This window comes from Heterocephalus glaber, unplaced genomic scaffold, assembly GCF_053883595.1.
Source record: "Heterocephalus glaber isolate CG9 unplaced genomic scaffold, H.glaber_assembly_v1.0 deba00001509, whole genome shotgun sequence".
Taxonomy (NCBI): Eukaryota; Metazoa; Chordata; class Mammalia; order Rodentia; family Bathyergidae; genus Heterocephalus; species Heterocephalus glaber.
In genome coordinates this window covers 1,885,358-1,909,622 of record NW_028258325.1, presented here as the reverse complement: position 1 = coordinate 1,909,622, position 24,265 = coordinate 1,885,358, and the positions used below count along the sequence as shown (strand labels likewise).

General features: G+C 54.4%; 2 protein-coding genes and 1 pseudogene across 2 annotated transcripts in view; 2 read left to right on the top strand and 1 right to left on the bottom strand.

The window, feature by feature from the left end:
* Nucleotides 1-5,211, bottom strand: part of Grk4 (G protein-coupled receptor kinase 4) — a gene marked incomplete at its 5' end in the record, with an annotated part of 77,832 nt that extends 72,621 nt beyond the window's left edge. The window contains 1 exon segment of the mRNA XM_087187762.1: nt 4,986-5,211. Within this exon segment, the coding sequence (XP_087043888.1) occupies nt 4,986-5,211 (226 nt within the window).
* On the top strand, nt 1,175-2,161 carry LOC106009589 (26S proteasome regulatory subunit 10B pseudogene; annotated as a pseudogene).
* A 39-nt stretch (nt 5,212-5,250) lies between the features above and the next one.
* Nucleotides 5,251-24,151, top strand: Nop14 (NOP14 nucleolar protein). Its single transcript, XM_004847369.4, has 18 exons — nt 5,251-5,556; nt 8,641-8,775; nt 9,274-9,415; nt 10,596-10,729; nt 11,121-11,252; nt 12,227-12,349; nt 13,140-13,271; nt 14,580-14,862; nt 15,529-15,659; nt 16,078-16,163; nt 17,470-17,605; nt 18,902-19,003; nt 19,380-19,533; nt 21,196-21,355; nt 22,131-22,278; nt 23,327-23,445; nt 23,608-23,763; nt 24,032-24,151. Exons 1-18 carry the CDS (start codon nt 5,383-5,385, stop codon nt 24,129-24,131), a joined length of 2,547 nt encoding a protein of 848 aa, XP_004847426.3. The 5' UTR covers nt 5,251-5,382; the 3' UTR covers nt 24,132-24,151.
* Nucleotides 24,152-24,265: the final 114 nt, after the last annotated feature.

Here is a 24,265-nt window from a genome sequence, read left to right as displayed (position 1 = left end):
TATATGTGTAATTATTATGTGCCCATTTAAAGGAACAAGTAAAAATTGAAAGAGAGAATGTGGTCTCCGTAATGCAGAGATTTCTACCCATGTTTACTGTGATAGCCACGGCACCTAGAACACTCCTGGCACACAACAGTTTCTCCAGAATACCTGCTGAATAAATCCATCATTGGACAACCCTGTCTTTCCAGCTGGCTGTGACAGTAGGCTCTTGCTTTGACTCTGAGCCACCCCGTATCTGTTCCATAAATTCTCAATTTGCTTAAGTTAGCTCTTTGTAGCCAAAGAAATTCCAAGGAGGAAGCCTCAGAGAAAAACAGTGCTAATGCTAACAGAGTATATTAGCTATGTTTTGGGTGCTAAAGAAACTACTAGGACAACATGCCCCGAAATCAGAATAGAACTACATTCCCCATCACGGAGACAAATACCCGGCTCCACACAACCTGAAGAGAGGGTTATTTCTGCTCACAGCTTCAGTCCGTCGGTCAACTCACCCTGGTGCCAGGGCAGGACCAGGGTGGCAGAAGGGCGCGGTGGAGGAAAAGGTGCTCAGGAAGAGAGAGGATTCTTCCAGGCCACGCCCCAGTGACTGCCTCCACCAGGCGGCCTGGTGCACAGCCAGCCGCTGCTCCCCTCATTCGGGCTCCCGTCATCCAAGGGTGAATTCACCCAGGAGCACAGGGCCCCACGACCCAGTCGCCTTCCACACAGGAGTATCTGGGGCGGCATTTTAGATCTAATCCATAACAATACAAGACCAAAACCAACTTTAGACGCACACATCATATAAACCTCTCTGCATTGATGCTGTGAAGTTTTCCAAGAGCTAAAATGGGGTTAAGGTCGCCTATGAGCGAGGACTTCTCACCATGGGACCTTAGAGATAAGGCGCTTCAGAACCGCGGCAAGAAGCTGCTGAAGCACAAGGAGATCTGAAGGCGTTAAGGGAACAGTGGAAAGTACTTACCAAGGCTGGGGTTTTAGCTCAGGGGTTCGGCCAACGGCTCGCAGGCGCAAGGACCCCAGTTTGATCCCTGGTACCAAAAAAAAAGTACTTGCCAAGCAGTATGAAAGGTCTGAAAATGATCTGAAGGCCCTACAAAGTGTTGGGCAAATTGCGGGTGAAGTGCTTAATTAATTGAAGAAAAATACACTGTTAAAGCTACAAATGGACCAAGATATGCTGTGGATTGTCATCGACAGCTTGACAAAAGCTAATGCCAGGAACAAGAGTTGCTTTGGATCTGACTACACTGTCGTGAGATATTTGCCAAGAGAGGTAGACCCACTGGTTTACAACATGTCGCATGAGGAGCCTGTGAATGTTTCCTATTCTGAGATTGGAGGGCTATCAGAACAGATCTGGGAATGAGGAGAGGTTACAGAATTACCTCTCACAAACCCAGAATTGTTCCAGCGTGTAGGAATAGTACCTCCAGAAGGCTGTATGTTATACGGACCACCAGGCACAGGCAAAACACTCTTGGCATGAGCTGTTGCGAGCCAGCTGGACTGCAATTTCTTAAAGCTTGTGTCTAGTTCTATTGTAGACAAGCACATTGGTGAAAGTGCTCATTTGATTAGAGAAATGTTTAATTATGCAAGGGACCAACAGCCATGCATCATTTTTACGGGTGGTCAGTTTTCTGAGGCTACTTCAGCTGATAGAGATTCAGAGAACTTTAATGGAGTTACTGAATCAGATGCATGGATTCGATACTCTGCATAGAGTTAAAACAGATCATGGCTACAAACAGACCAGATACACTGGATCTTGCATTGTTACGTCCAGGAAAATTAAATAGAAAAATATACATTGATTTACCAAACAAACAAGCAAGATTAGATATACTGAACATCCAGGCAGGTCCCATTACAAAGCACCATGAAATAGATTATGAAGCAATTCTGAAACTTTCAGATAGCTTTAATGGAGCAGACCTGAGAAATGTTTGTACTGAAGCAGGTATGTTTGCAATTCGTGCTGATTATGATTTCTGTAGCTCAGGAAGACTTCATGAAAGCGGTCAGAAAAGTGGCTGATTCTAAGAAGCTAGAGTCAAAATTGGACTATAAACCTGTGTAATTTACTGCAAGGTTTTTGATGGCTGCATGACAGATACTTACTGTAAAAACAAAGGTAAGAAAAAAATTTTTTTAAATGGGGTTAAGGTCTCATGAGAAGTATGACACAAAGGAACTTAAGCTTATTTAAACCATTAAAAGTCTTAAGTTGCTTAACAAATGTATTGTGGAGAAAATCCTAAATTGGGGGGTAGTGAGACAGGGCCTTGCTGTGCAGTTTTAGGTGGACCGTGAACTCACTACCCCAGGCTGGCTTCAAACACTCATTGATCCTCCTGCCTCAGCCCCCTAAGTGCTGAGATTAAAGGTGGAAAATTCTAAACTATAAAAGGGATTATTTTGTGTTTTATTTTATTAATGAAATGTTCACTTCACTGTTCTTTAAAGCATGCCTGGCACAGTCACAAACAACACTGTGAAGGTAGCAGCATCTGCCAACCTTCTTCAAAGGAGAAAGGTTCCAACAATCTTCTGTTTGAGACCAGCTTAGACTGTTTGGGCTGCTACAATAAAATACCGTAAATTGAGACAGAAACATCAGAAACTTGTTTCTCACAGTTCTGATGGCTAGGAAGTCGAAAATCAAAACTGACTTGGTGTCAGTCAGGGCACTTTCTGGTTTACAGTGCCTTTTTTTATTTTTGGTACCGGGGATCAAACTCAGGTCTTTGCTTTTGCAAGGCAGGCACTGTGACACTGAGCTAAATCCCTGGCCCTGCAGTGCCTTTTTTCTTTTGGTACCGGGGATCAAACTCGGGTCCTTGTGCTTGCGGGGCAGGTGGCGGAACCAATGAGCTAAATTCCCAGCCCCTATCCTTCACTGCCTTCTTGTTGTGATCTTCACATGTTAGGAGAAGCCAGGCTGCCGCTTGGGCCTCTTTTTTTTGTGGTACCAGGGATGGAATCCAGGGCGTTCACACTGAGCTATATCTCCAAACTCTTTTTTATTTTAAGACAGGGTCTTGCTAAGTCACTAAGTTGCCTAGACTGAGTGTGAACTAGTGATCTTCCTGCCTCAGCCTCCCCTAGTGCTGGGATTACAGGTGTGTGTCCACACTTACTTCTTAGGAGTTACTCTGAAGCAAACAGACAAATAGTTATGAGCGTGGGGAAACAGTCCTACATTATAACCAATATTCAGCATATGTCTATGTATTTCTTTTTTTTTGGTAACAGGGATCGAACTCGGGTCCTTCTGCTTTCGAGGCAGGCAGTGGAACCACTGAGCTAAATCCCTGGCCCTATGTATTTCTAACATTTCATATTCAATTTTTTAAAATATTAACAAAACTATGCATAAAGACTTCTTCCAAAAACAATAAATAACAGTCTTGCTCACAGAAGCCAGGCCTCATTAGAATCACAGTGCTGTGGAATTAATACGATACTCTATGAACAAAAATTAAAACTCTTCTTTGAAATTATTACTGTTGTCCTAAGCTTTTGTGGAAAAAGATACTGGTTTTATGTTTTTGGCATCTTTAGAACATTTATATCTACCTCATTATTTAATCTCTGCAGTATTATAATGAAGTTTCCTATTAATAGTTCCTGTTTGTCCTTCATACCCAGATATGAAGGTAGAGGGAAAAGAAAGCAGATCTAGGCCATTATCAGTCAGGCCTGACTGCCAACAATGCTGAGTCCCCTCTGTGACTGATCCGGAGTCCAGAGTACGGGACCAACTGGCACAGCCAGTGCTTCACTGCAACTTGAAAAGCGAGGGTGTTAACATCCCGTTTTCAGTTTTTCGATCATGAAACCATGACTACTGCACAAACTCCAGGAGAGGATGAGGACTTTGTTTTCAAACTCCACCCCTCTGGCTGGGGATGGAACCCTGGGTCTGAGCGTCTGAGCACACTGAGCACACACTCTACACTGGGCTACCTCTCCCGCCTTCTAAACTAAATCATTCTCTGCACTAAAGGCACAGGAGTAAGAGAGAAGAAAAGAACAGAAAGTCTAGAAACAGATCGAAATCATGCAAATTTACTGCAGGACACGGGTCACAGGGGCAGGATGTTTTGGGTTTTTTTTTAAATGGTTCTGGGGACTGAACGTTGGGCCTTTGCACTGAGCTATATTCCCAATCTTTTAAAAAAATTTTGAGTCAGGGACTTAATAAATTGCTAAGTTGCCAAGGCTAGGCTCGAATTTATGATCCTCCTGCCTCAGCCTCGCAGAGAGCTGGGATTACAAGCACACCTTCATTGCTTTTTAGTCTCAGGTCTTTCTGAGCCCTAGCTTTGCTTTGGTATGGAATTCGTGGCTACACTCAACTGTTACCTCAGGAATTCCCGAGCGATGTGTCTGACTCGGGTCTCTAAGGTGTTGAGAAATCAAAGGCTTTCTAACTGAGCTTTTTGCCTCCTGAGATGCACACGGAGGCTTCAGCATCCGGCGTCAGAGACCTCACCACTTCCCAGGCACCGCTGCCCGGGGTCCTCAGCGCTGCCCGCCCCTCCCGCCTGGGTGTCCACCCGCTCCCGAGGACCCGGCCGGCGGCTGGGACCCCAGTTCCCTGGGGGCGGCGCGCGCTCTCAGCAGCACCACGTTGGCCGTGAGGTTGCGCAGCTCCATCCTCGGCCGCCGCCGCCGGTGGACTCTGCGGGGTCGAGAAGGTGGGAGAGGCTGGGCGGGAGGGGTCGCCACCGCCGCAGCTGCCGCGCATCCCTCGTGCGACCGCGGACAGCGCCTCTGGGCAGAGGACCCGCCGCCTCCGCCGCCGGCGTCGTCGCGGTCAGCCCGGGGAGGTCTCGCCGCGGGCTCCAGCGGGCAACGACCGGGAGACCCGTCTCCACCGCCGCGCCGCCGCTCGCATTTCTCTCGATCGAGTCGCCCGGGCTCGCGCGTCCGAGCCTCAACCGCGCCCCACCACACAGAGGGCTTACCGGCAGGGGGCGCCGTCGCTACCCACGAGGCGGCCGGCTCCCTGCTAACGGCTTCCCAGAAGAGGTCGCCGGAGCTATCTCCCGGAGCGGAGGTGGGGGTTGGGGCCGCAGCTCCTAGAAACCCGGCGCCAGGACGTCGCGCGAGCGTAGCCTGCTGGGAGTTGTAGTCGTTCAGCCAATCGGGGCCCGTGAGATGAACGGAAGCCAGTCCGTGACTTCCAGGACGTGTCCTCTTTTCGCGAGATCAGGGGGTGGGGTGGGGACTGCGCAGTTATCGCGAGCCGAGGCGAGATTGGCGTGTCTTGCGGCACCGCACTCGTTTACCTGGTCGCTCGGCCTGCGTCACCTTTCCCGGGCCGGGAAGACAGCGGCGCCCGACGCCCCTCGAGTGTGCGCTATGGGGAAGGCCCGGCCGGCCGGGGCGCGGAGGCCAGCCCCCAGGACTCCGGTGAAGGCCAACCCCAACCCATTCGAGGTGAAAGTCAACAGGCAGAAGTTCCAGATCCTAGGCAGGAAGACGCGCCACGACGTGGGGCTGCCCGGCGTGTCGCGCGCGCGGGCCATCAGGAAGGTAAGGGACGCCTCCGGAACTTGAGTCCCCCAGGGGTGGCTGCGGGCCCTCGGGCCAGCCGCGGTCTTTTCAGTTCCTCAGTTTCCTCGTCTGTAAGATGGAAATAGAGACACGTACGTGGCACTGGGCGGTTCTGTCTCCGTGCCTCTGCCTTTGCCTGGGCTGGATGATCTCCCGCTGGAAAACTGCCGCGCCCAGGGACCTTGCACACCTGCTTGGTTTCGGTGATCCTCTGCCTCTGTTGGAGGTAAACCCTTCTGAGCTTCCCGGGGGTCCTGGCAACTCCCAGTATGCTCCTTGAGGATCTGCCATTGGGGGACCGTGGGTGGGGATCTTGTAGGGTGCTCCATTGATCTTTGGAGGATGTCCCTCCCCTGAAGCAGATGACCCTGCCCCTTGGGAGGTAACCAAAATGCTCCCTTCTCTGGAAAGTCTCATAGCTGCCATCCTTCGTGTGTTTATGGCACGAAACAGTATCCTGTACCAGCCTTTCAAATTCAGTTCAACAAAAGGCATTCTGTATGCGACTGCCAAGACTGGTTCCTTGGGCATTTTTGAAACAATGTTTATTGTTTACTCTAAGGAAGACACGTGAGTAAATTAGTGAAGAAATTAGGGCACAGAGCAGAGTGACCGTGGGGGTGCACGCTTGTAGGGGCAGCATTCAGGAGGCTGAGGCAGGAGGACTGGGAGTTTAAGTCTGGCCTGGGCTACACTGTAAGACCCTGTCTCTAAATAAAGGCTCCGGAAGAACAAATGACTTTCCCAACTGGTGAGCCACACCACTGATAAAAGGCTGGGGCTTGCATTTCGGATTCAGTGTCTCCAAGCCTTTAGCTACACTGAGTGCAGAGTTTGTATGTTTTTGAGACTGGGTCTTTCTCTGTTGTTCAGGCTGGTCCCAAAGACTGGGCTCAAGTGATCCTCCCAGTTCAATCTCCCAAGTGCTGGGTGTGGGTACTGATCATACGTAGCTGAGCTCTGTTCCAGCAGGTGGGGAGGTAAAGGTAAACAAGACTCAGTCTCAGCCTTCAGGAGTCTGCAGTCTGAACTGGGCATGGTGGTGCACACCTGTGATCCCAGCATCCGGGAGGCTGAGGCAGGAGGATTGCTGCGAGTTCGAAGCCAGCCTGGACTATGGACTACATAGTTCAAGGCCAGGCTGAGCTATGTAGTCAGACCCTGTCTCAAACACAAAAACAAGGATTTGCAGCCTGTACTCTGTCACACAGTGTGCAACCGCAGTGAGCTTTGAATCGATTGAAATACCATCTTTAGTGCAAGGATCAGGCTGTATGATAGCAGGACACTATCAGTACATGCTCCAGGGCAGTGATGGCAATGTGGCCATGGGGAGTTGGTAGTGTGGCCTCTGAGAGACACGTCATTTTTACCACTTAAGCCATGGTTTTCTAGTTTAGAAAGTGATGGCATGCGCTCCATCCCTCAAGGGTATGAGTGAGCCTCCTGCAAATGCTGCTCTTCTCGGCTCCTTCGAAGTCTGATCTCAGCCTGCTGTCCTTGCTTGGTGTCTTGCAGTTTATTTTGCCCAAAAAAGCCCTTCCTTACCTCCCAAAGTGGCTAAAGGTCAGCTCAAGTCATCACTTCTGTTAGCTTTCCATGCGCACAGGCCAAGCAGGGTGAGTGGCTGGGATGTCTACTGTCTGCCAGTGGGGCCGTGCTGCTCCTCTGATTCCCTGTGCTTGGCTGAGGTAGAAAGCTGGGTATTTGAAGAAATCAGAAGCAGCTGAATACCGTAGAGACCAGAGAGCATAGTCAGGAGGAGGGTTGGAATCTTCTTCCTGGGAGTCTCGATGCAGCCCTGAGGGGTGGGCAGGCTACACCGTGGTCCTGGGGTGGCGAGGAGGGCAGTGGGACATAGGAGAGGTCCAAGTGTCTGCCTGGCAGCAGGGTATGGGCCTCCAGGCTGTTGCTGTGCCCGTCCTGTGGGAGGCATTGCCTGTCCTTTTGGCTTCTCTCCCCTGGTTGGCTGGTGTGGTACTTAGGGGCAGCACTGCAGTTCGTCAGTAGAGGGCAGCCCCAGCATCACACCTTTACAGTTGTGCCTCAGTTTCCTCAAATCTAAAGTGATTACAAAATAATTACTAAGATAGTCATTGATCCCTTATAGTGGGTCAGGCATTGTGTCAAGAGTGTACTTTTTTGAGACGGGGTCTCACTATGTGGCCCAGGCTGGCCCTGAACTAGTGTCGATCCTCCTGCCTCAGCCTCCAGAGTGCTGGGATTACAGGTGTGCACCACTGCACCAGCTCAAGAAGTTTACATTTGATCTTCACAGTCGGCGTCAGGAGGGAAGTGCTACTGTGCTATTATTTTGCTTTTATCCCTAAGGAAACTGAGGCAGGGAGCAATAATAGAAGGGGGGTGGTCAGCTGACACTGCCTGTTGTGCCATCTGCCTCCTTGGTGGGCTCCTCAGGAAGTGGTGTATCCTTTTACCTGAGGTCAATGGGGCCTCGCTCCGCAGATGCCCCCACTGGGGACATGGAGGCCAGGAGGTGAGGCAGCTCCCTGCTGCTCCTGGGAGAATACACAATTAGTTGGAACTTGCTCGTGGTTGTTGAGCCTGTATTGAAATATTGTTGGCATTCCAAAGCACAAAGTATAAACTATGCCCTCACTTGATAAACATGTTTAAAGCCTTATATTACACATGAAAGCACAATTCTGCATTTCCTAGGAATATCCTCACTGGGAAATAATCCTTCTCCAGGGTGGAAGGGGTTGTGTTTTCCCAAGTGAATAGGGCCTAACACAAACGTGTTCTTAAGTTGTCAGGCAGCTGCTGCAGCTAGAAAACCAGGGGTCCTTAGCTGGGCTCTGAAGCTTTTTAACCCTCCTTTCTTTTAGCAACGCCAAGTAGACTCTAAAGAGAAAAAGAATTATCCCATTTTCTCCAAGAGTAAGTCGATTTTCCTGTCCCAGAGATGTCCCGACCGATGAACAAGACTGGATGGAGTTTAATGGCACAGCGCATAACAGCTTTAGAGCTCGCACTGTTCTGCCGTCCCCTTAGTGGGAGTCATAGGAACATTCTGTGAGATGTATACGATCTGTTTTCCAGCGCACCCAGACTTTACTGAAGGAGTACAAAGACAGGGACAAGTCCAACGTATTTAAGGATAAGCGCTTTGGGGAATACAACAGCGACATAAGCCCAGAGGAGAAGATGCTGAAGAGGTTCGCGCTGGAACAGCAGGTATGGGTAGACGTCAGAGGAGAATCTTTGCTGTAGATTTTGCCAGAAGCCACGCTCAGGGAGCAGGTTCTGTCTCCATAGTCCGCTCAGCTCTGTGGTTCAGGGAAGGGGTCTCCAGCCGACACCTGTCTGGCGAGGCCGGAGCTGAAGCAGCCTTGTGCACATGCCAGTCCTCGAGTGGAAGAGGCAGAAGGAGCAGCAGCGTGTCCGGAGTCCTTACCAGAGGCCCCGGCTTCCCTCGCCAGACAGGGCGAGGGCTGAGAGCCTTTGCTGGGGGAGGACTGGGATTTACCAGGAGCGTAGCTTGGCCTGCTGGTTTATTTCAGAAGTCTCCTCTGTTAGTTCTGGTTCCATCTACTTCATCTTTCACATGACCCAGAATAAGCTTACATGGCTGGGCTCCATCGTCATATTTCACATATCATACAAAAACAATTGTTTTTTTGCTAGGAAACAAATGTAATTTTAGGCAACTGATTCTTTCCCCTCTTCTGTCAGCGACATCATGAGAAAAAAAGCATCTACAACCTAAACGAAGACGAAGAGTTGACGCATTACGGCCAGTCTCTGGCGGACATCGAGAAGCACCATGACATCGTGGACAGCGACAGTGACGCAGAGGACCCGGGGGCCTTGTCTGGTAGGAGGGGCGGGGTTGCCACATGGCCTGAGCACTGCCGGCACGCCTCCGGGTCTTCCTGCGGACCCAGAAAAGTTGTTGCCTGAAAGTTTCAGGTGTAAGGTAGATGCTTTTAACCAGGCGTGGTAGCGCAGACCAGTGACCTCAGCACTTGGGAGGCTGAGGCAGGAGGATTGCCTGTGAGTTGGAGGCCTGCCTGGGCTACATAGTGAGACCCTGTCCACAAAAAAAACCCCAAAAAAGGTAGCTCTAATGCACTAAACCATACTGCTCACTGTATTTTACTTTAATCTTATATTCATACTAGTGATATTTATATTAATGACATAGTTCTTTGACTATTTACTGTGGGTATTGGCAGTTGTACCTAGGTGGCACTGCTGTACATCCTCAGCTCTTTGTTGTTTTGAAACAGAGTCTTACTAAGGTGCCCAGGCTAGCCTTGAACTTGCAGTCCTCCTGCCTCAACTGTCCAAGTGGCTGAGGCACCACCACAGTTGGATTTTAAAATATTGGTGTTTTGGTTTTTGGTTTTTTGGAACAACTGCGTAGTTCAGGGTGGCCGCAAACTCGTGGCAGTCTTCTTGCCTCAGCCTCCTGAGTGCTGGGATTGCAGGTATGTGCTACCACACCCGGCAAGAACTGTTTGTGTTCTGAATGCACAGTTCCCATAGTGTCTCTGGCAGGTGAGGCAAGGTGGAGGGGACTGGTTCTGGCCATGACTCCCGTCCCGAGGGGCACAGTCCAGGGCCAGCTGGGTCTCCACCCATACTGTGGGCAGGGCCTGGAGACTGAGTGGCCCGGACAGGAATCAGCCACCCCCCAGCGCCCTGCACAGGAGTGCGGGGAGCCAGCGGGGCTCGGGCTTCCTCCGAGCCTGGTTGCAGCCTGTTTTCCTGGCTGTGCCAGTCTTCCCTGAGAACACGGGAAGTGGTGCTGGGTGTTTCTGTCCCTGGGCTTGTGTCCAGTTGGTAACGTAACGGGGCCATTGTCTCGGAGCAGCTTGTCTTGGGTGTCCCTAGGCGCCGGTGCTGAGCCTACGGCCTCGTGCCAGCTCCCGTGTGTGAGAATCTCTTCTCGGATGTGGACTTCGGAAGGCTGCTCCTGGAGAGATGTGGGGAGGGACTGCAGCTGCTTCCCACACCAGGGCGACCATGGTGGTCTCTGCTTTTATCTCCAGCTGAGCTGACCGCTGCACACTTCGGAGGTGGAGCTAGGCTCCTTCAAAAGACTGCTCCGCAGGAAGAGGAGGACAAGCCAAAGTCACGGAAGGAGCTGATCGAGGAGCTCATTGCAAAGTCCAAGCAAGAGAAGGTGGGGCAGTTGGCGCCCTTGATGTGAACAGGTTCCAGCTGGCTCACCCTATACCCTTCTAGGCTGCATTGTATATCTCGTGTGAACACGGGAAGCATCTGTCTCCTGTGCTCTGTGTCCCGAGTGAGACCGAGCTCGCGCTTCCCTGGGCGGCGGCTGCTTGCGGTGTTGGCCATGTGGCGGGCTGTGCGCTCCCTGCTCGGGCACCCGGGGAACACTGGCAGCAGGCCTTCCTGGGTCTTCCTGGGCACTTCCTGGCGTGCATCTAAGGCGCCAGTCCCCGTCCCCTTGCCCTCAGCACCCACGGTGCTGTCCTCACGCAGTGGCGTGTGCTGCTTCCCGGCCTTGCTGCCTCCCACCACTCACCCTCTGCCTGTGTCCTTCTTCCCAGAGGGAGAAACAGGCACAGCGGGAAGACGCCCTGGAACTCACGGAGAAGCTGGACCAGGACTGGAAAGAAATCCAGACTCTTCTGTCACACAGGACTCCCAAGTCGGAGAACAGAGAGAAGGAGAAGCCCAAGGTGGGGTCGGATGGAAACCAGTGTCGACTTCTCTGCAGAGAGCAGACTGCGGCCAGGGCATTTCTTCTGGCTTTCCTGTTAGCAGGACAGGGTTTCAGTGGAATTTTTTCAGTTTCATTTTGTTGTTCCTTTGACTCGGGGACTCAGTGTGCAGCCCAGGCTGCCCTTAGACTCGCAGCAGTCCTCCTGCCTCAGCCTCCCGCATGTTGGGATCACAGGCGTGCGCCACTACGCCTGCCTCTCTGTGGAGGGTTTGTGTCCAGCTCTGAGATAGTGTTCTATTGGAGAGGCGTACACTTGAGGTTACTTCCGTGTCCACTTCAGGTGGATTAAATTGCACGGTTTCTCTGGGGGAGAAGTGCGTACAGTGGGAGCATACAGTGGCATGTCTGCACTTCCCCACGACTGCCTTCCATGTTGGTGTGTGACGTGTGCAGTTACCCGTTTATCCCCTGTAACAGTGTTGTTCCTGCTGCATCATACATTGCCTGAGTTGTTGGGAAAACACTTTTGAGTAGCTCGATGCAGGGCAGTCGGACTTGTTCTCAGCGTCACCGCTGTGAGCCGTCATACCTCCGAGTCACCAGTGTAATTGCTGCCATGGTACCAGACTTCCCATGCTTGGTGCTTAATACTTCCATGAACAGTGAGGATTTTTGTTAAAGCAGATGTTTTGAGAATCTTCTACGAGCAAAAAAGTACATGTGACTCAAGTGCTGATGATTCTCGTCCCCGAGGCTGACCAGAATGGCCTTCCCTCCAGAATAAAAGTCTGCGTGGCTCAGCCCCTTCCTGGAATGTATCGCAAGGGCAGCCGTGCGGGTTGTTCTCCAGTTGTGACAAAGGTGTTAAAAATGTGCTGTCATGGGCTGGGATTTAGCTCATTGGTTTCCCCGCCTGCTGCGCAAGCGCAAGGACCCAAGTTTGATCCTCGAAACCAAAAAGTAAAAATGTGCTGTCTTCTCTCCACCTAGCCTGATGCCTATGACGTGATGGTTCGTGAGCTTGGCTTCGAGATGAAGGCGCAGCCCTCTAACAGGATGAAGACGGAAGAGGAGCTGGCGAAGGAGGAGCAGGAGCGGCTCAGGAAGCTGGAGGTACGAGGGCAGTGGGGCGGCCACGCCTGGGAGCTGTCGCGGGGCCGCCTCTATTTTCAGGACTTTCTGCTTTTTTTTTTTTGAAAGACCATCTGTATTTAGTTTGTATTTGGTCAGCCATATACTTCTTTTTATTTCTGGTTCTATAAACAAAATTTTCAAATAAAATGCAAGGAATACTCAAGTACACCAAATAAAAAGTGAGCATTCCTGGACCAGGGATGTAGCTCAGTGGTTCCACCGCCTGCCTCACAAGCACAAGGTCCCAAGTTTGATCCCCGGTACCAAAAAAAAAAAAAAAGAGCATTCCTTATGTATCCTCTACCCCTAAACAGCTGCCAACAGTTCGGTGAGTGTTGCCCTCTAAATTTTTTCTATAGATTGAAAGTTTTTAAAACTTCATTGCATTTAAGCAGAAACGAAATAGACCCACTCTTCTAAGTGGTGCTTTAATGAGCTCACACCCAGGGCTCTTGTACCCTGTCTGGGAGCCGGAGAGGCCGCTGCTTCGCCTTCGGCGCCCCTCCTGCTGCACTCAGTGCAGCGCAGGCTGGGCTGGGGCTGGTACCAGGCCACGGAGGGCCAGGCTGCCCATCCTTGTGGCCGCAAAGCATTTCTGCCACCAGACCTAACAGTTCACTGTGAAACAAGGAAGCCTTCTCCGTAGCGCTGCAAGTGCCTCGAGTTTGGCTGAGGTGGAGGAGAAGGGCTGGATGCCCCGGCCCCAGGAGTGGGGACCCAAGTCTCTCTGACACAGGCACCTGGGTGAAACCTTCTCCCTCCTGCTCAGGCTGAAAGACTTCGAAGAATGCTTGGGAAGGACGAGGATGAAAAGACAAAGAAACCCAGACACATGTCAGCGGATGATTTAAATGACGGCTTCATACTGGACAGAGATGACAGGCGTTTGCTTTCTTACAAAGTAAGATGTTGTTAACTTAAAACACTTTCTGCTATTCACTCAAGGGGTTAGCAGAGAAGATTGATCTTTTAAAAGCACTTTGTCTGGAGCGTTCTGTTTATTGTAAATCTCATAGAGAAGACTGGAACAATAGCCATGGATCGTAAACCACACAGGCCCGACTCTGTTAACGAATGTTGACCTGCTAATACTTTAATCACATGGGTTTGAGCCAGGCATAGTGACATACACCTGTAATCCCAGCACTCAGGAGACTGAGGCAGGAGGATTGCCATGAACTTAAGGCCAGCCTGGGCTACATAGTGAGTTCAAAGCCAGCCTGAACTACACGCAGTGAGACCTTGTTTCAAAAAGCAAAACAGAACAAAACCTACCACATGGTTTCTAACTATCTGTGAGACCTCTGCATAGTACTTGGAGAGCTGGCTCAGGGTTAGAATTCTGCACATTTCTAGTCACATAACTGAGTTTCTAGGATGGTGCGGTTCTGCATCAGTCTCTCCACGTATAGTAGAGCAGTCGGTCCCAGGGTGAAGACAGGCTGGGCTGGCATTTTGAGCAGAATAGGGAACAAGACAGGAAGTGGGGTGCTGACAGAAACACTGGGTGACCTGGGGTAGCTGGAGACCAGGACCACTCTTAGGTGCAGGCCACAGAGCAGGGTGCCACCATCCTCCACCTGCATCCCCAGTCCAGCACAGGAAGCTGCAGACCTGGCGCACCGTGGACACCCGAGGCCGCCAGGCGCCTTCCCATCTCAGACCCGTGCAGCTGCTGCCAGCCTGACCCTTACCCAGAGTCCCAGTGCCAGGACTCTGAGACCCTGTGCTTTTGTGGCAGTTTTTGGGTATTACAGCAGCATACCTGAGGCCCAGTGACTTTTTAAAGAAAAGAGGTTGTGGAGCTCAAAGTTCTGGAACTTCAACAGTGTGGCTAGCTTCTGCTCCACTCTGTTGAGGCCCTGTGGTGGGTGGCATGGTGCTGGCAGGAGCATGAGCAGAAGAAAGTGGTCATGTGGCCATGCAGGACTGGAGGGAGGGCCCCGGGAGAAGCCCAGGGACAGCAGAGCCACCTTGACGGCACCCTTAACTCCCCAGCCAGGGTAGCGCCTCACCAACCTGAGGACCTGCACTGGGCCCACATCCCCCTCAAGGTGCGGTGCTGAGGACCAGCCTCCAACACATGAACCCTTGGGCGTGAACCTCCCCGGCGAGCCGTGAGAGCCTGGCCCTCCGCCTACTCTGCGGGTTAGGACATCTGCCTACTCTGCATCTGTGCAGTGATGCTGTCTCCATACTCCCTTCCTAGGATGGAAAGATGAACGTGGAGGATATCCAGGAGGGGCGAAGCAGGGAAGCCAGCAGCCTGGAGGAGGAGGAGGAGGGTGAGGAGAGCGATGAGGAGGAGGAGGAGGGCCAGGAGGAGAGCGAGGGTCCAGACAGCTGCTCAGACCTGGACTCCAACGAGGACAGCGAGGAGGACCTTGAGAAGCCAGAGGAGGAGCAGTGTCAGGCTCCAGGCGGAGGATCCCTAAGCCATGGTCAGAGAGCTGGCAGAGCTGCTGGAAGTGAGCTGCCCTATACCTTTGCAGGTAGACAGCCAGTGGGTACCTGTGTTTTGGGGTGACCTCCCCCAAGGACCTGGCCACCGTGTGTGTGTGCCTTGCTAGCCCCTCCCGCAGGGCTGGGCCTGTGGAGTGGGGCTAGGCCTTCCCTGTCACAGGAGTCCACGTTCTCCGGGTGGTCCTGGAGATTTGGTGTTCATTTCCTTGTGCTTATTCCGGGGGCTCCTGTTGGCCCAATGGCACCTTACACAGAAATGGCGCATAGTTTTGTCTTATGCGTCGAGGAGACCTTCCCAGCCTACACACTCCTAGCTCAGACTGTGGTTTCCAGAGAGGACCGTCGGTGGGGTCTCTGCTGGCTGGGCATCCTGTCAGGTGACGCCCTTCTGAAGCATCGAGCCCCTAAACCAGCACTGTCCCCAAGACTGGTGGGCTGGTGAGCAAAGCCCACTTGAGGAAAGGCAGGGAGCCGTGTCTTCTCGGCGCCGTCCTCACGGTCACTCCCGGGTAGCCCAGTGAGACCCCTCACCCTGGGAGGCCAGGTGTGGGGTGTAGCCAAGGTCACACGAGGACTCACCTCAGGGGTGTGTTACGGTATCTCGGCAAAGCTGAAGATGGGGTTTCACTTGCCCTGGGCCAGCAGCTGGGGGACCACTCTCGTGTGGAACGCTGTCTCCTCCATTCTCCGCGCAGCACCCGAGTCCTGCGAGGAGCTGAGATTGCTGCTGTCGGGAAGGTCAGTGGAGGAGCAGCTTCTGGTGGTGGAGAGAATTCAGAAATGCAACCATCCGAGTCTTGCTGTGGGGAACAAATCAAAACTGGAGGTACGTTGGAGGGGTGTGCTTTGCTGAGTCCCCACGGCAGGGTTAGCGAGGCAGCCCTGTGACCCACGAGTCACACATGAGGAGACAGCCTCGTGCGGCCACTGAGGGGCGAGACTTCCTGGGTAAGTCGAGAACTAGCCTCACCCACAGTGTGTTTCTGCCGTGGCTGGAGCGCGCTGCACCGCTCTGCCTTTCATTTGATAATCAAGTCAGTTTATCCGCTGTTGTGGAGTGTGATGGCCTGGCCCTTTGCTCACATGCTCATGCCTCCCTGTGCCCAGCAGGTCCTGGCAGTATCTGGCCCTGGGTCCTTCGCCCCACGGCTTGGGCTGGGCAAGGTGAAGTGACAGTTGTGTGCCTGTAGCTTTACTCTGGGTGCCAAGCACTGAGCAGCCTTTCCCCGTTCCTGTCTCTGCAGAAGCTGTTTGGCTTCCTTCTGGAATACGTTGGAGATTTGGCTACCAGTGACCCACCAGACCTCAAAGCAATTGATAGATTGGTCCTGTAAGTAAAACTGAAACTGGGGTATGGGACCGAATTGAACACTTTTCCACTTAGAGTCAGACCGAAGCACTGTGGGGTCATTGAGGTAGCGTGGCAGGCAGGGCCTCTCGCGTGGACCCGCCACATTGGCCTCGTGACAGCGTCCCACTCTGACGCACGCTGCGCCATCTCCACAGAGACGGTACTTGCTGCTAATCACAAACAAGTTGACTTTAAAGCAGCCGAGCTGTTCAGATTTTTTGATAGTCTTGGTGGCCAGAGCTTGTGTTACGCTGCAGCGTCTGGGATGTAGTGGGTGGTGTCCTGCTGTTGCTCTGGGACCTGAGCCTCACACCTGTGCCTCAGGGCTGGGCCGCCCGGCCGTGTCCCGAAGGCGCTTAGGTCTCTGTGGGGCCCCGGCTCCCAGTTCTGAGGCTGGAACAATACCACGGCTGTCTTAGGTGCTCTTCTCACCGCTGAGACAGAATCCCCGACGCCCAGAGTTAAAGGGAAAAGGTTGATTTCGCTCTCAGTTTGCAGGGGTTTCGGTCCATAGTGGGCTGGCCCCAAGGCCGGGTGCTGCATGGCAGAGGGGCAGCAGTTCATGGTGGGGGAAGACAGCAAAAGCAGCAAGGGAACCTTAGTCTTTCTGCCCCTTTTACCTCATCCAGGCTACCGGGACTAGGGCGGGGCCAGACCAATCAGTGCAGATTAATAATCACACGCACTTAATCCCAGCACCACACACTCTAGATTCAGCACCTACTGGATGAGACTTTGGGGACACCTAGGTACAAACCGTTACAAGGGTGCAGCACCCTCAGGCTTGTGCTGGCCCTGGGCTCCAGGCCACTTCTGGCCGTGTGCTGGGCAGGCCCTCTGCGGCAGCGTCTGCGTCTGCGTCTGCGTCTGCGTCTGCAGGAGGTGGGAGGTGGGAGGAGGAGGGTTCTGTGTGCAGGGCGAAGGCCTGGGGCTGAAGGGTATGCCGGCGGTGTGCACAGCACGGAGAGGGACATTCTCAAGCTGCCACTTAACAACGCTGTGAGCAGAGTTTCAGGAGGCGGCAAAGATGAGTGCAGACTGCCCTGACGCACTGTTGGAAAGTGACCTGGTCACCCAGGAGGCCGACTGGTACCGGCAGGGCAGGAGCGGACCCATGGGCTGAGGCAGCTCAGCAGTGCAGCACTGGGAGGCCCTGGTTCAGCCCTGGTAACAGGAGAAAGGAAACTGAAAGGGGGGCCTCCGGGGCCTTTTGGGGGATCCTAGCTCTCGGCGCTCCTGTGCTGCCGTCTGGAATCATTCTCCACTGACTGTGTCTGCTTAACAGGCAGCTGTATAACCTCTGCCAGATGTTTCCCGAGTCTGCAAGCAGCTCCATGCAGTTCGTTCTCCGAGACGCCATGCACGAGATGGAGGAGATGATCGAGACCAGGGGCCGGGCCGCGTTGCCGGGCTTGGATGTGGTAAGCAGGAGCGAGGTCCATCGGGTCATTGCCTGCAGCCACCAGGAGTCTGGTCCCTGCCAGTGGCGTCAGCAGGGCTGGGATGAGGCCATGCCCATGACGGCTCCCTGAGGCACCCGGCCCTGCCCTCTTCGTGGAATGGGGCTCTGTGCTGGGGCTGTTCTCAGCCCTTCTCACCCCAGGTTTGCAGCTGCGGCGCCCACACCTCGCCACCTGTGCTCCTCTGTGGCATGGGCCCCTGCGTAGTGAGCACGGTGTCTCCTCCCCACCGTGGAGCCTTGTGAGGCTGCTGCTGTGCCCGCCGTCCACACTGGGCACTTGCAGAGGCTCCCGCCTCACGCGCGCTCCTCCCCCGACGCTCTGGGCACCGCTCTCTCCCCCACGTCCGTAACCCACAGCTTCCTCACGTCCCTGCCGGTATGCACAGCAGTGCTGGGGCTTGGTGTTGCCACGTGTTCAGGGGGAGCCGCTTCCTGTGCACAGCCTCTTCCAGCCTTTGCAGATTCTGTTCGGCTGCACCTCTTGGTGACAGGTTCTGCGTCACAGCTGAGCTGCACAGGCAATCCCCAGCTTACCTGCCGGCTCTGCACGGTAGTTTTGCTGTTGCATGTTTCATAATAAAAGTGAGCCGGTGGAACGCCGTTGCTCATGGGCCAGGAAGGAGACAGTTTCGCCACTGTGGAAGTCACGCTCTGGAGGCCCTGGCCACACTCCAGCTCCTATCCACCCCTGCTGTCAGAGCTCACGTCCCTGCTGAGGGAGGCAGCCTCTACCCTGCATGCACTGCGCCTGTCTCCACCTGACGTGGGCCAGGGCATGTCCCCTGTGATGGCGACAGGTGGCAGCTCCTGGACGGCAGGCACCCCAGCAGGGCCACGCCCAGGGAAGCTGCCGACCCCTGCCTCACACCCGTGGCAGGATACTGAGCACAGCTTGCAGAGCAGATGTCTGCAAAACCAGCCTGCTGCCGGGAAGCTCCACACCTGCTGCTCTCGTTTCCTTTTTCACAGAAGCTTTTCACACTGTCACTGAGAAACTTACAAGCAGCCTTAGCAAACACAGCAGAACTTTTCACAAGAATAGGACAAGTTACACCAGAGCCAGCAGCACTGGCACCTGGGTGGAGTCTGGCTGCGTGGGAGGAGTGGGTACCAGCGGAGTGGGACAGTGGGAGGGATCAGCCACCCCAGCCACACACACACACACCCCCCCGCCCGGGCCCCTCTAATAGACCCTGTTTTGGACTGCATTGGACATTCCGGAATCTGTGTGATGACGGTGATGCTTTCTTTCCAGCTCATCTACTTGAAAATTGCCGGGCTGTTGTTTCCAACTTCCGACTTCCGGCACCCTGTCGTGACCCCTGCCCTGATGTGCATGAGCCAGATCCTCACCAAGGTGGGTCCTCTTCCACGAACAGCGGGCCGTCCTGTGTCCCTTGGGGGTGCGTGGACAGAGCAGGGGCCTGAGGCCCGCAAGGGAATCAGGAGTGGTCGCTCTGCCCAGCAGCCTGCGTCTGATTTAGCAGTCGGCAGTGGAGGGAGAGGTGGGAACAGCCTTTCAGGTTTGTGGTAAAGCTGCCGGGCTGCGGGAACTCTGCTCCCTTTTGGGGGAAGGTGCGGATGGTTCCTTTCTCTGTGTCTGGTGTGTGGCTGAAGGAACTGCACCCTGCGAATGGCGGGGGTTCAGGGAGTGCTGCCGCTGCCCGGGCGCAGGGCCCCCACGTGGCCTGGGGACCCAGGTGCCCGTCACCAGCCCCATGGCTCCTCCCCAGTGCCCCGTGCTGTCCCTCCGAGACGTGGTAAAAGGCCTGTTCGTGTGCTGCCTCTTCCTGGACTACGTGTCTCTGTCTCGGAGGTTCATACCTGAGCTTGTGAATTTTCTCCTTGGGATTCTCTACATCGCAGCTCCAAACAAGCAAAGCCACGGTGAGTTGATCTGCAGGAGCTTTTTGGAAATATACTTTGGGATGTTTTAAAAGTAATTCATTCACATTTGTTGTAGAAAATTTAGCTTATAGAAAAGGAGAGAAAAGATGGGAAATTCTGAATTCCTGCCCTCCGGGATGGCCTGAGTTTTCTCTGCGTGGACGAGTGTCACGTCCCTCCCTCGGGTTCAGAGCTGGCCTGGTGGGCTCCTGTGCCACTCAGCCTGGCAGCAGCCACCGTGGCGGCCTAGACTGAGGGTACCCTGCGGAGAGGAAGCACGGACCTGGCGCCACACACGTCACATGGTTCACCGGGTTTTAGATTATGCATTGAAATATTTGGGGTGAAGTAAAATACAGTGTGAAGATCAGGGTTACCTATTTACCATTTTTTCTTGTCTTTCTTTTTCCTGTGTGAAGAGGGTGCTACCTTCTGAAGCCCAGGCCTTGCCGAACAGACTTAGGGGTGGTTTTTGAGATAGGGTTTCACTGTATAGCTCAGCCTGGCCTGGAACTCTCTGTGTAGCCCAGACTGGCCTTGAACTTGTGGCAGTCCTCCTGTTTCAGCCTCCTGAGTGCTGGGATTACAGGCATGCACCACTGTGCACCAGCTCCCATTTTTGCTTTTTTAATGCAGCCTGTGTTGCTCAGGCCGGCCTAAAACTCCTGGGCTCAGGTGATACTCTTGCCTCCGCTTCACAAGTCCCCAGAACTGTGGCTCTGCGCCGCCCTGCCTGCCTCTTTTACTGTTTGTAATGTGACAAAGATTCAGTCACTTTTGTAGTCATGTGGCCAGCACTGCCCTGTGCAGTGTACAGTGCTGTGTGTAGCGCGCTCCTGAGTCCTCAGGTGGCACTGGGGGTGCTGCCCACACCCCTTCTGCTGCTCCCTGGGTGCTTGCAGCCTGAGCATCAGCCTGGATGGGAGATGCTCTCTGCCCAGGCTGCCTGAGACCAGGCTGCCCGCGGAGCTGCACGCTCCACGTGTGGCAGTCCTCTTGAAGGCGTGGCACAGTGGCTGCTAGTCAGGGCCTCGATTTCACCTTGTCTGACACCCGTCTCCAGCCTGCCTTCTGTCCTGGGAGTCCTGCACACGTGTGGGGCACAGAGAGGCGTGGCCCTGTGTGGAGGCTGCTGGGGTGGAGAGCCAACATCTGTCCCCCTCTGTGCAGCTGCCTTTTGTGGAGCGGGGCCTGGGCGCTCCCACAGCAGCCTGTCTCTTGGCCTGGCGGTCTTCTAAGGGATAACCGGGTGACTCCGCATCGCCCAGGTCTTCAGCGATGCCATTGCTGAACCCACCTGCCCCCCACACACCATCCTCACTGCACCTCTTTCTCTGCTGTCCGTTTTCGCTCTCCTGTCCTCCTGGTTTGCTTCTGTGGGTGTGTGTGCTGCCCGTGTCCCCCACGGGGCAGTCTGGTTGGCCTTGGTGTGGCCTGAGCACAGAGCCACCTATGACACGCAGTGGGCCCAGGGGAAGTTTTGCTGGTGGCCTCCAGGGTGGGCTCGGGCCATAGCTCTGGCCACTACTGCCAGAGCTTCCGCCCATGGCTGCTGAGGCTCTGCAGCCTGACCAGGGTCCTGTAGAGGCCTGGGCACTGTGGAGTGGGCCTGCAAGACGGTCATACCTGGCTCATCTCTGTCCTGTTGCCCTTGGAATTCAGGCTCCATGCTGGTGCACCCTTTCAGACCGCATGGGAAGAATTCTGAATTGCTCTTGCTCTCCTCGGAGGACGACGTGGCTACGTGGCAGAGGGGAAGTCTCCCCCTGCACTGGGCCAGTGGGCCACGCGCCCTGACCACGGCTGAGGCCAACCACGTCAGGTACGTGCAGGCCACACCCTAGAAACCGGGAGACATGGGCACTTCCTGTTTGTTGCCAGGAACTCCGTGTTTTTACCTCTTATGCCCCCATGACCATTTGGTTCTGTCAGATTCAAAAGTTTTGTGAGGCATCTTGATGTCAAGGGAAGTTTTTCCCCAAATTGTGCATTGTTTTCAGCTGGGAGAGGTGGCATTTGCCATAATCCCAGCACCCTGGGAGGCTGACCCAGCAGGATTTCGAGTTTAAGCACAGCCTGGGTAACTTTGTGATTTACCAAGGACCTGTCTCAAAATAAATTTTTTTTAAAAAAAAGACTGTGCAGGACTGGGGATTTAGCTTAGTGGCTCCATGCCTGCCTCACAAGCACAAGGTCCTGAGTTCAATCCCCAGTTTAAAAAAAAAAAATACACACACACACACACACACACACACACACACGCACACACACTTCAGATAAGTTCAGTCCAAGGCCTGGATCCAATCCCTAGTACTGCAAAAAAGAAAAAAATTCAGTATTTTAAAAAGTTAACTGCTTGATTTTGCAAGTAGTAATTTGGCAGCTGAGCCGGGCAGTCCTTTTCCCACTGGCCTGGCGCTTTGACACCTGCCTCCCTCCTGGGGGATCGAGTGGGCTCCTGGCCGCGTTCCCAGCAAGCCTCGAACCTGCCGCGCCAGAGTGGCCCCACTGGGTTTCTCAGAGCTGTGGGTCAGGATGGTGGTTGGGGTGTTTGGTTTGTCAGGGACTGACCAGCTGGCCCCTCCTGCCTCCCGCAGGCTGTCCTGCTTGGCCACGGGGCTGGCGCTGCTGAGGCGCTGCGTACTCATGTACGGTGCGCTGCCATCCTTTCATGCCATCTTCAGGCCCCTCCGAGGCCTCCTCAAGGAGCACCAAGGAGCGCGCAGCCACCCCCCAGAGCTGCAGGTGAGACCTCCTGGCCTCGGGGGTGCCTACCCAGGCACCAAGCTGGAGAGCCCCAGTGCCCGTCCTGCTGCTCTCCACCCCTCCTGTGTACGCAGATCCTCAGGGATTGGAGCTGATATCCCCTCCGGGCCACGTGCCCTGCAGTGGCGGGCAGAGTGCACCGCGGCACCCAGCTTGGGGCCTGGCTGCCTCGTGTTTGTCCACCTGCCTGCAGCTCTCCTGCACCCCTTCCCCATGCCGTCCCCGCTGCCCCGGCTGGGTCCCCAGAGCCCAGTGCAGGCCATGCTGTTGTCCTGTGGAGCCAACCGGTCAGCCTGTGTCCAGCCCCTGCCAACATGGCTGCAGCCGGTCCATCTGAAGGATAAAGCAGCTCCCTAGTCCTGCAGGGTTTAGGCTGAGGCGTGACGAGGCTGGTGGCTTCTGGGCACTCGTGTGGCATCTGGACAGACCAAGGGATGGCTGCAGTGCAGGCACAGACTGACCCTAACCCAGGCACCTGGGTCCTGAGATGCCTGTGCAAGGGATGACAGGCCTAGCATTGCTGGGCTACTTCTAGAAGGTTCCCCAGAAGCCCAAGCAACTTTTGGACCCAAGACCCACAGAAAAGTGCTTAGCCATGTGGCACTGTCGGGAAGATGCAGCCGCATCATCCATGCCTATCACGTTGCTCTGCCCACTGCCCCATACCTGTCTCTAGGGTGCAGCCACCTCAGCAGGGGCAGGGGCTCCTGTGTGCGTCCATGAAGTGGTCAGTGCTGCCCGTGGCAGAAAGCTCTGAGACAGGGATTCCCCTACAGTTTCTAGGACAGGAAGCAGACTGGTGAGCAGCTTTCTGAATCAAGCCTCTCCTCAGATGGGTCAAATTGCGTGGAAGGATCGGGACATCTCGTGCAGTCCCCTCCCATCTAGAAGAGGGCAGCTTCTGTGACAGCTGTGCCACCTGTGGGCCGTGGTGGCTGTACAGATGTCCCACCTGTCCACGCTAGCTTGGCCACAAGCCCAAGGATGCCCAGCCTGGGCAGTCACAGCACCCCTCGTCGTTTTCCAGGAGCTGGCCCAGAGCATACTGACAGATATAGAAAACCAGACGCAGCTCTGCCAGCCGCTAATCTGTGAGAAGAGCAAGCCGGTCCCCCTGAAGCTCTTCACCCCCCGGCTGGTGAGAGTGTGAGTGTCAAGTGGCCCTGGGAGGGCAGAGGGGAGTCTGTCTGCTCGTTCTGCGGGTGCAGCCTGTGACCCCGGGAGAGGCCACAGTTGCAGCAGCCTCTGGCTAACAGCCGGGACAGACTTGTTCTGGCCTCCCTAATGCTGTTGCCGTTCCAATTCCAGCCTTGAGTTTGGAAGGAAGCAAGGCAGCACCAAGGAGGAGCAGGAGAGGAAGCGGTTGATCCATAAACACAAGCGGGAGTTTAAAGGTGCCATCCGGGAGATCCGGAAGGACAACCAGTTCCTGGCCAGGATGCAGCTCTCCGAGATCATGGAACGGTGAGGAGGCCTGTGTGTCGGGGCGGGGTAGGCCTGACTGCCGCCCACGCACTCCTGGGCGTGGCACTGCCCACAGCTGGGGTTTCCACACCGGCTGCCCAGCATCCTCGGTGGGCTAGGGGCTGGGGGCTGGGGCTGGGGCCTGGGGCTGGGGGCGGGGGCTGGGGGCTGGGGCTGCTGGGCGCTGGCCGGTGTGGTTCTAACTGTCAGCAGGTCAGTGAGGGAAAAGGGCAAGACATCTTCCCAAAACTTTGGTCTTTTCTTTTAGGGATGCGGAAAGAAAAAGAAAAGTAAAGCAACTGTTTAATAGCCTGGCTACACAGGAAGGTGAATGGAAGGCTCTAAAGAGGAAAAAGTTCAAGAAATAAATAAACGCTTTGTAAACGAGGCCTGGACGCGTTGCCTGTTGAAAGTACAAAGGGTGCTGTGACGCTGGCCCAGACGGGCTTCCTGTGCTTGCATCCCTGTCAGCCCCCTCTCCAGATGAGCCCAGACTCACCCT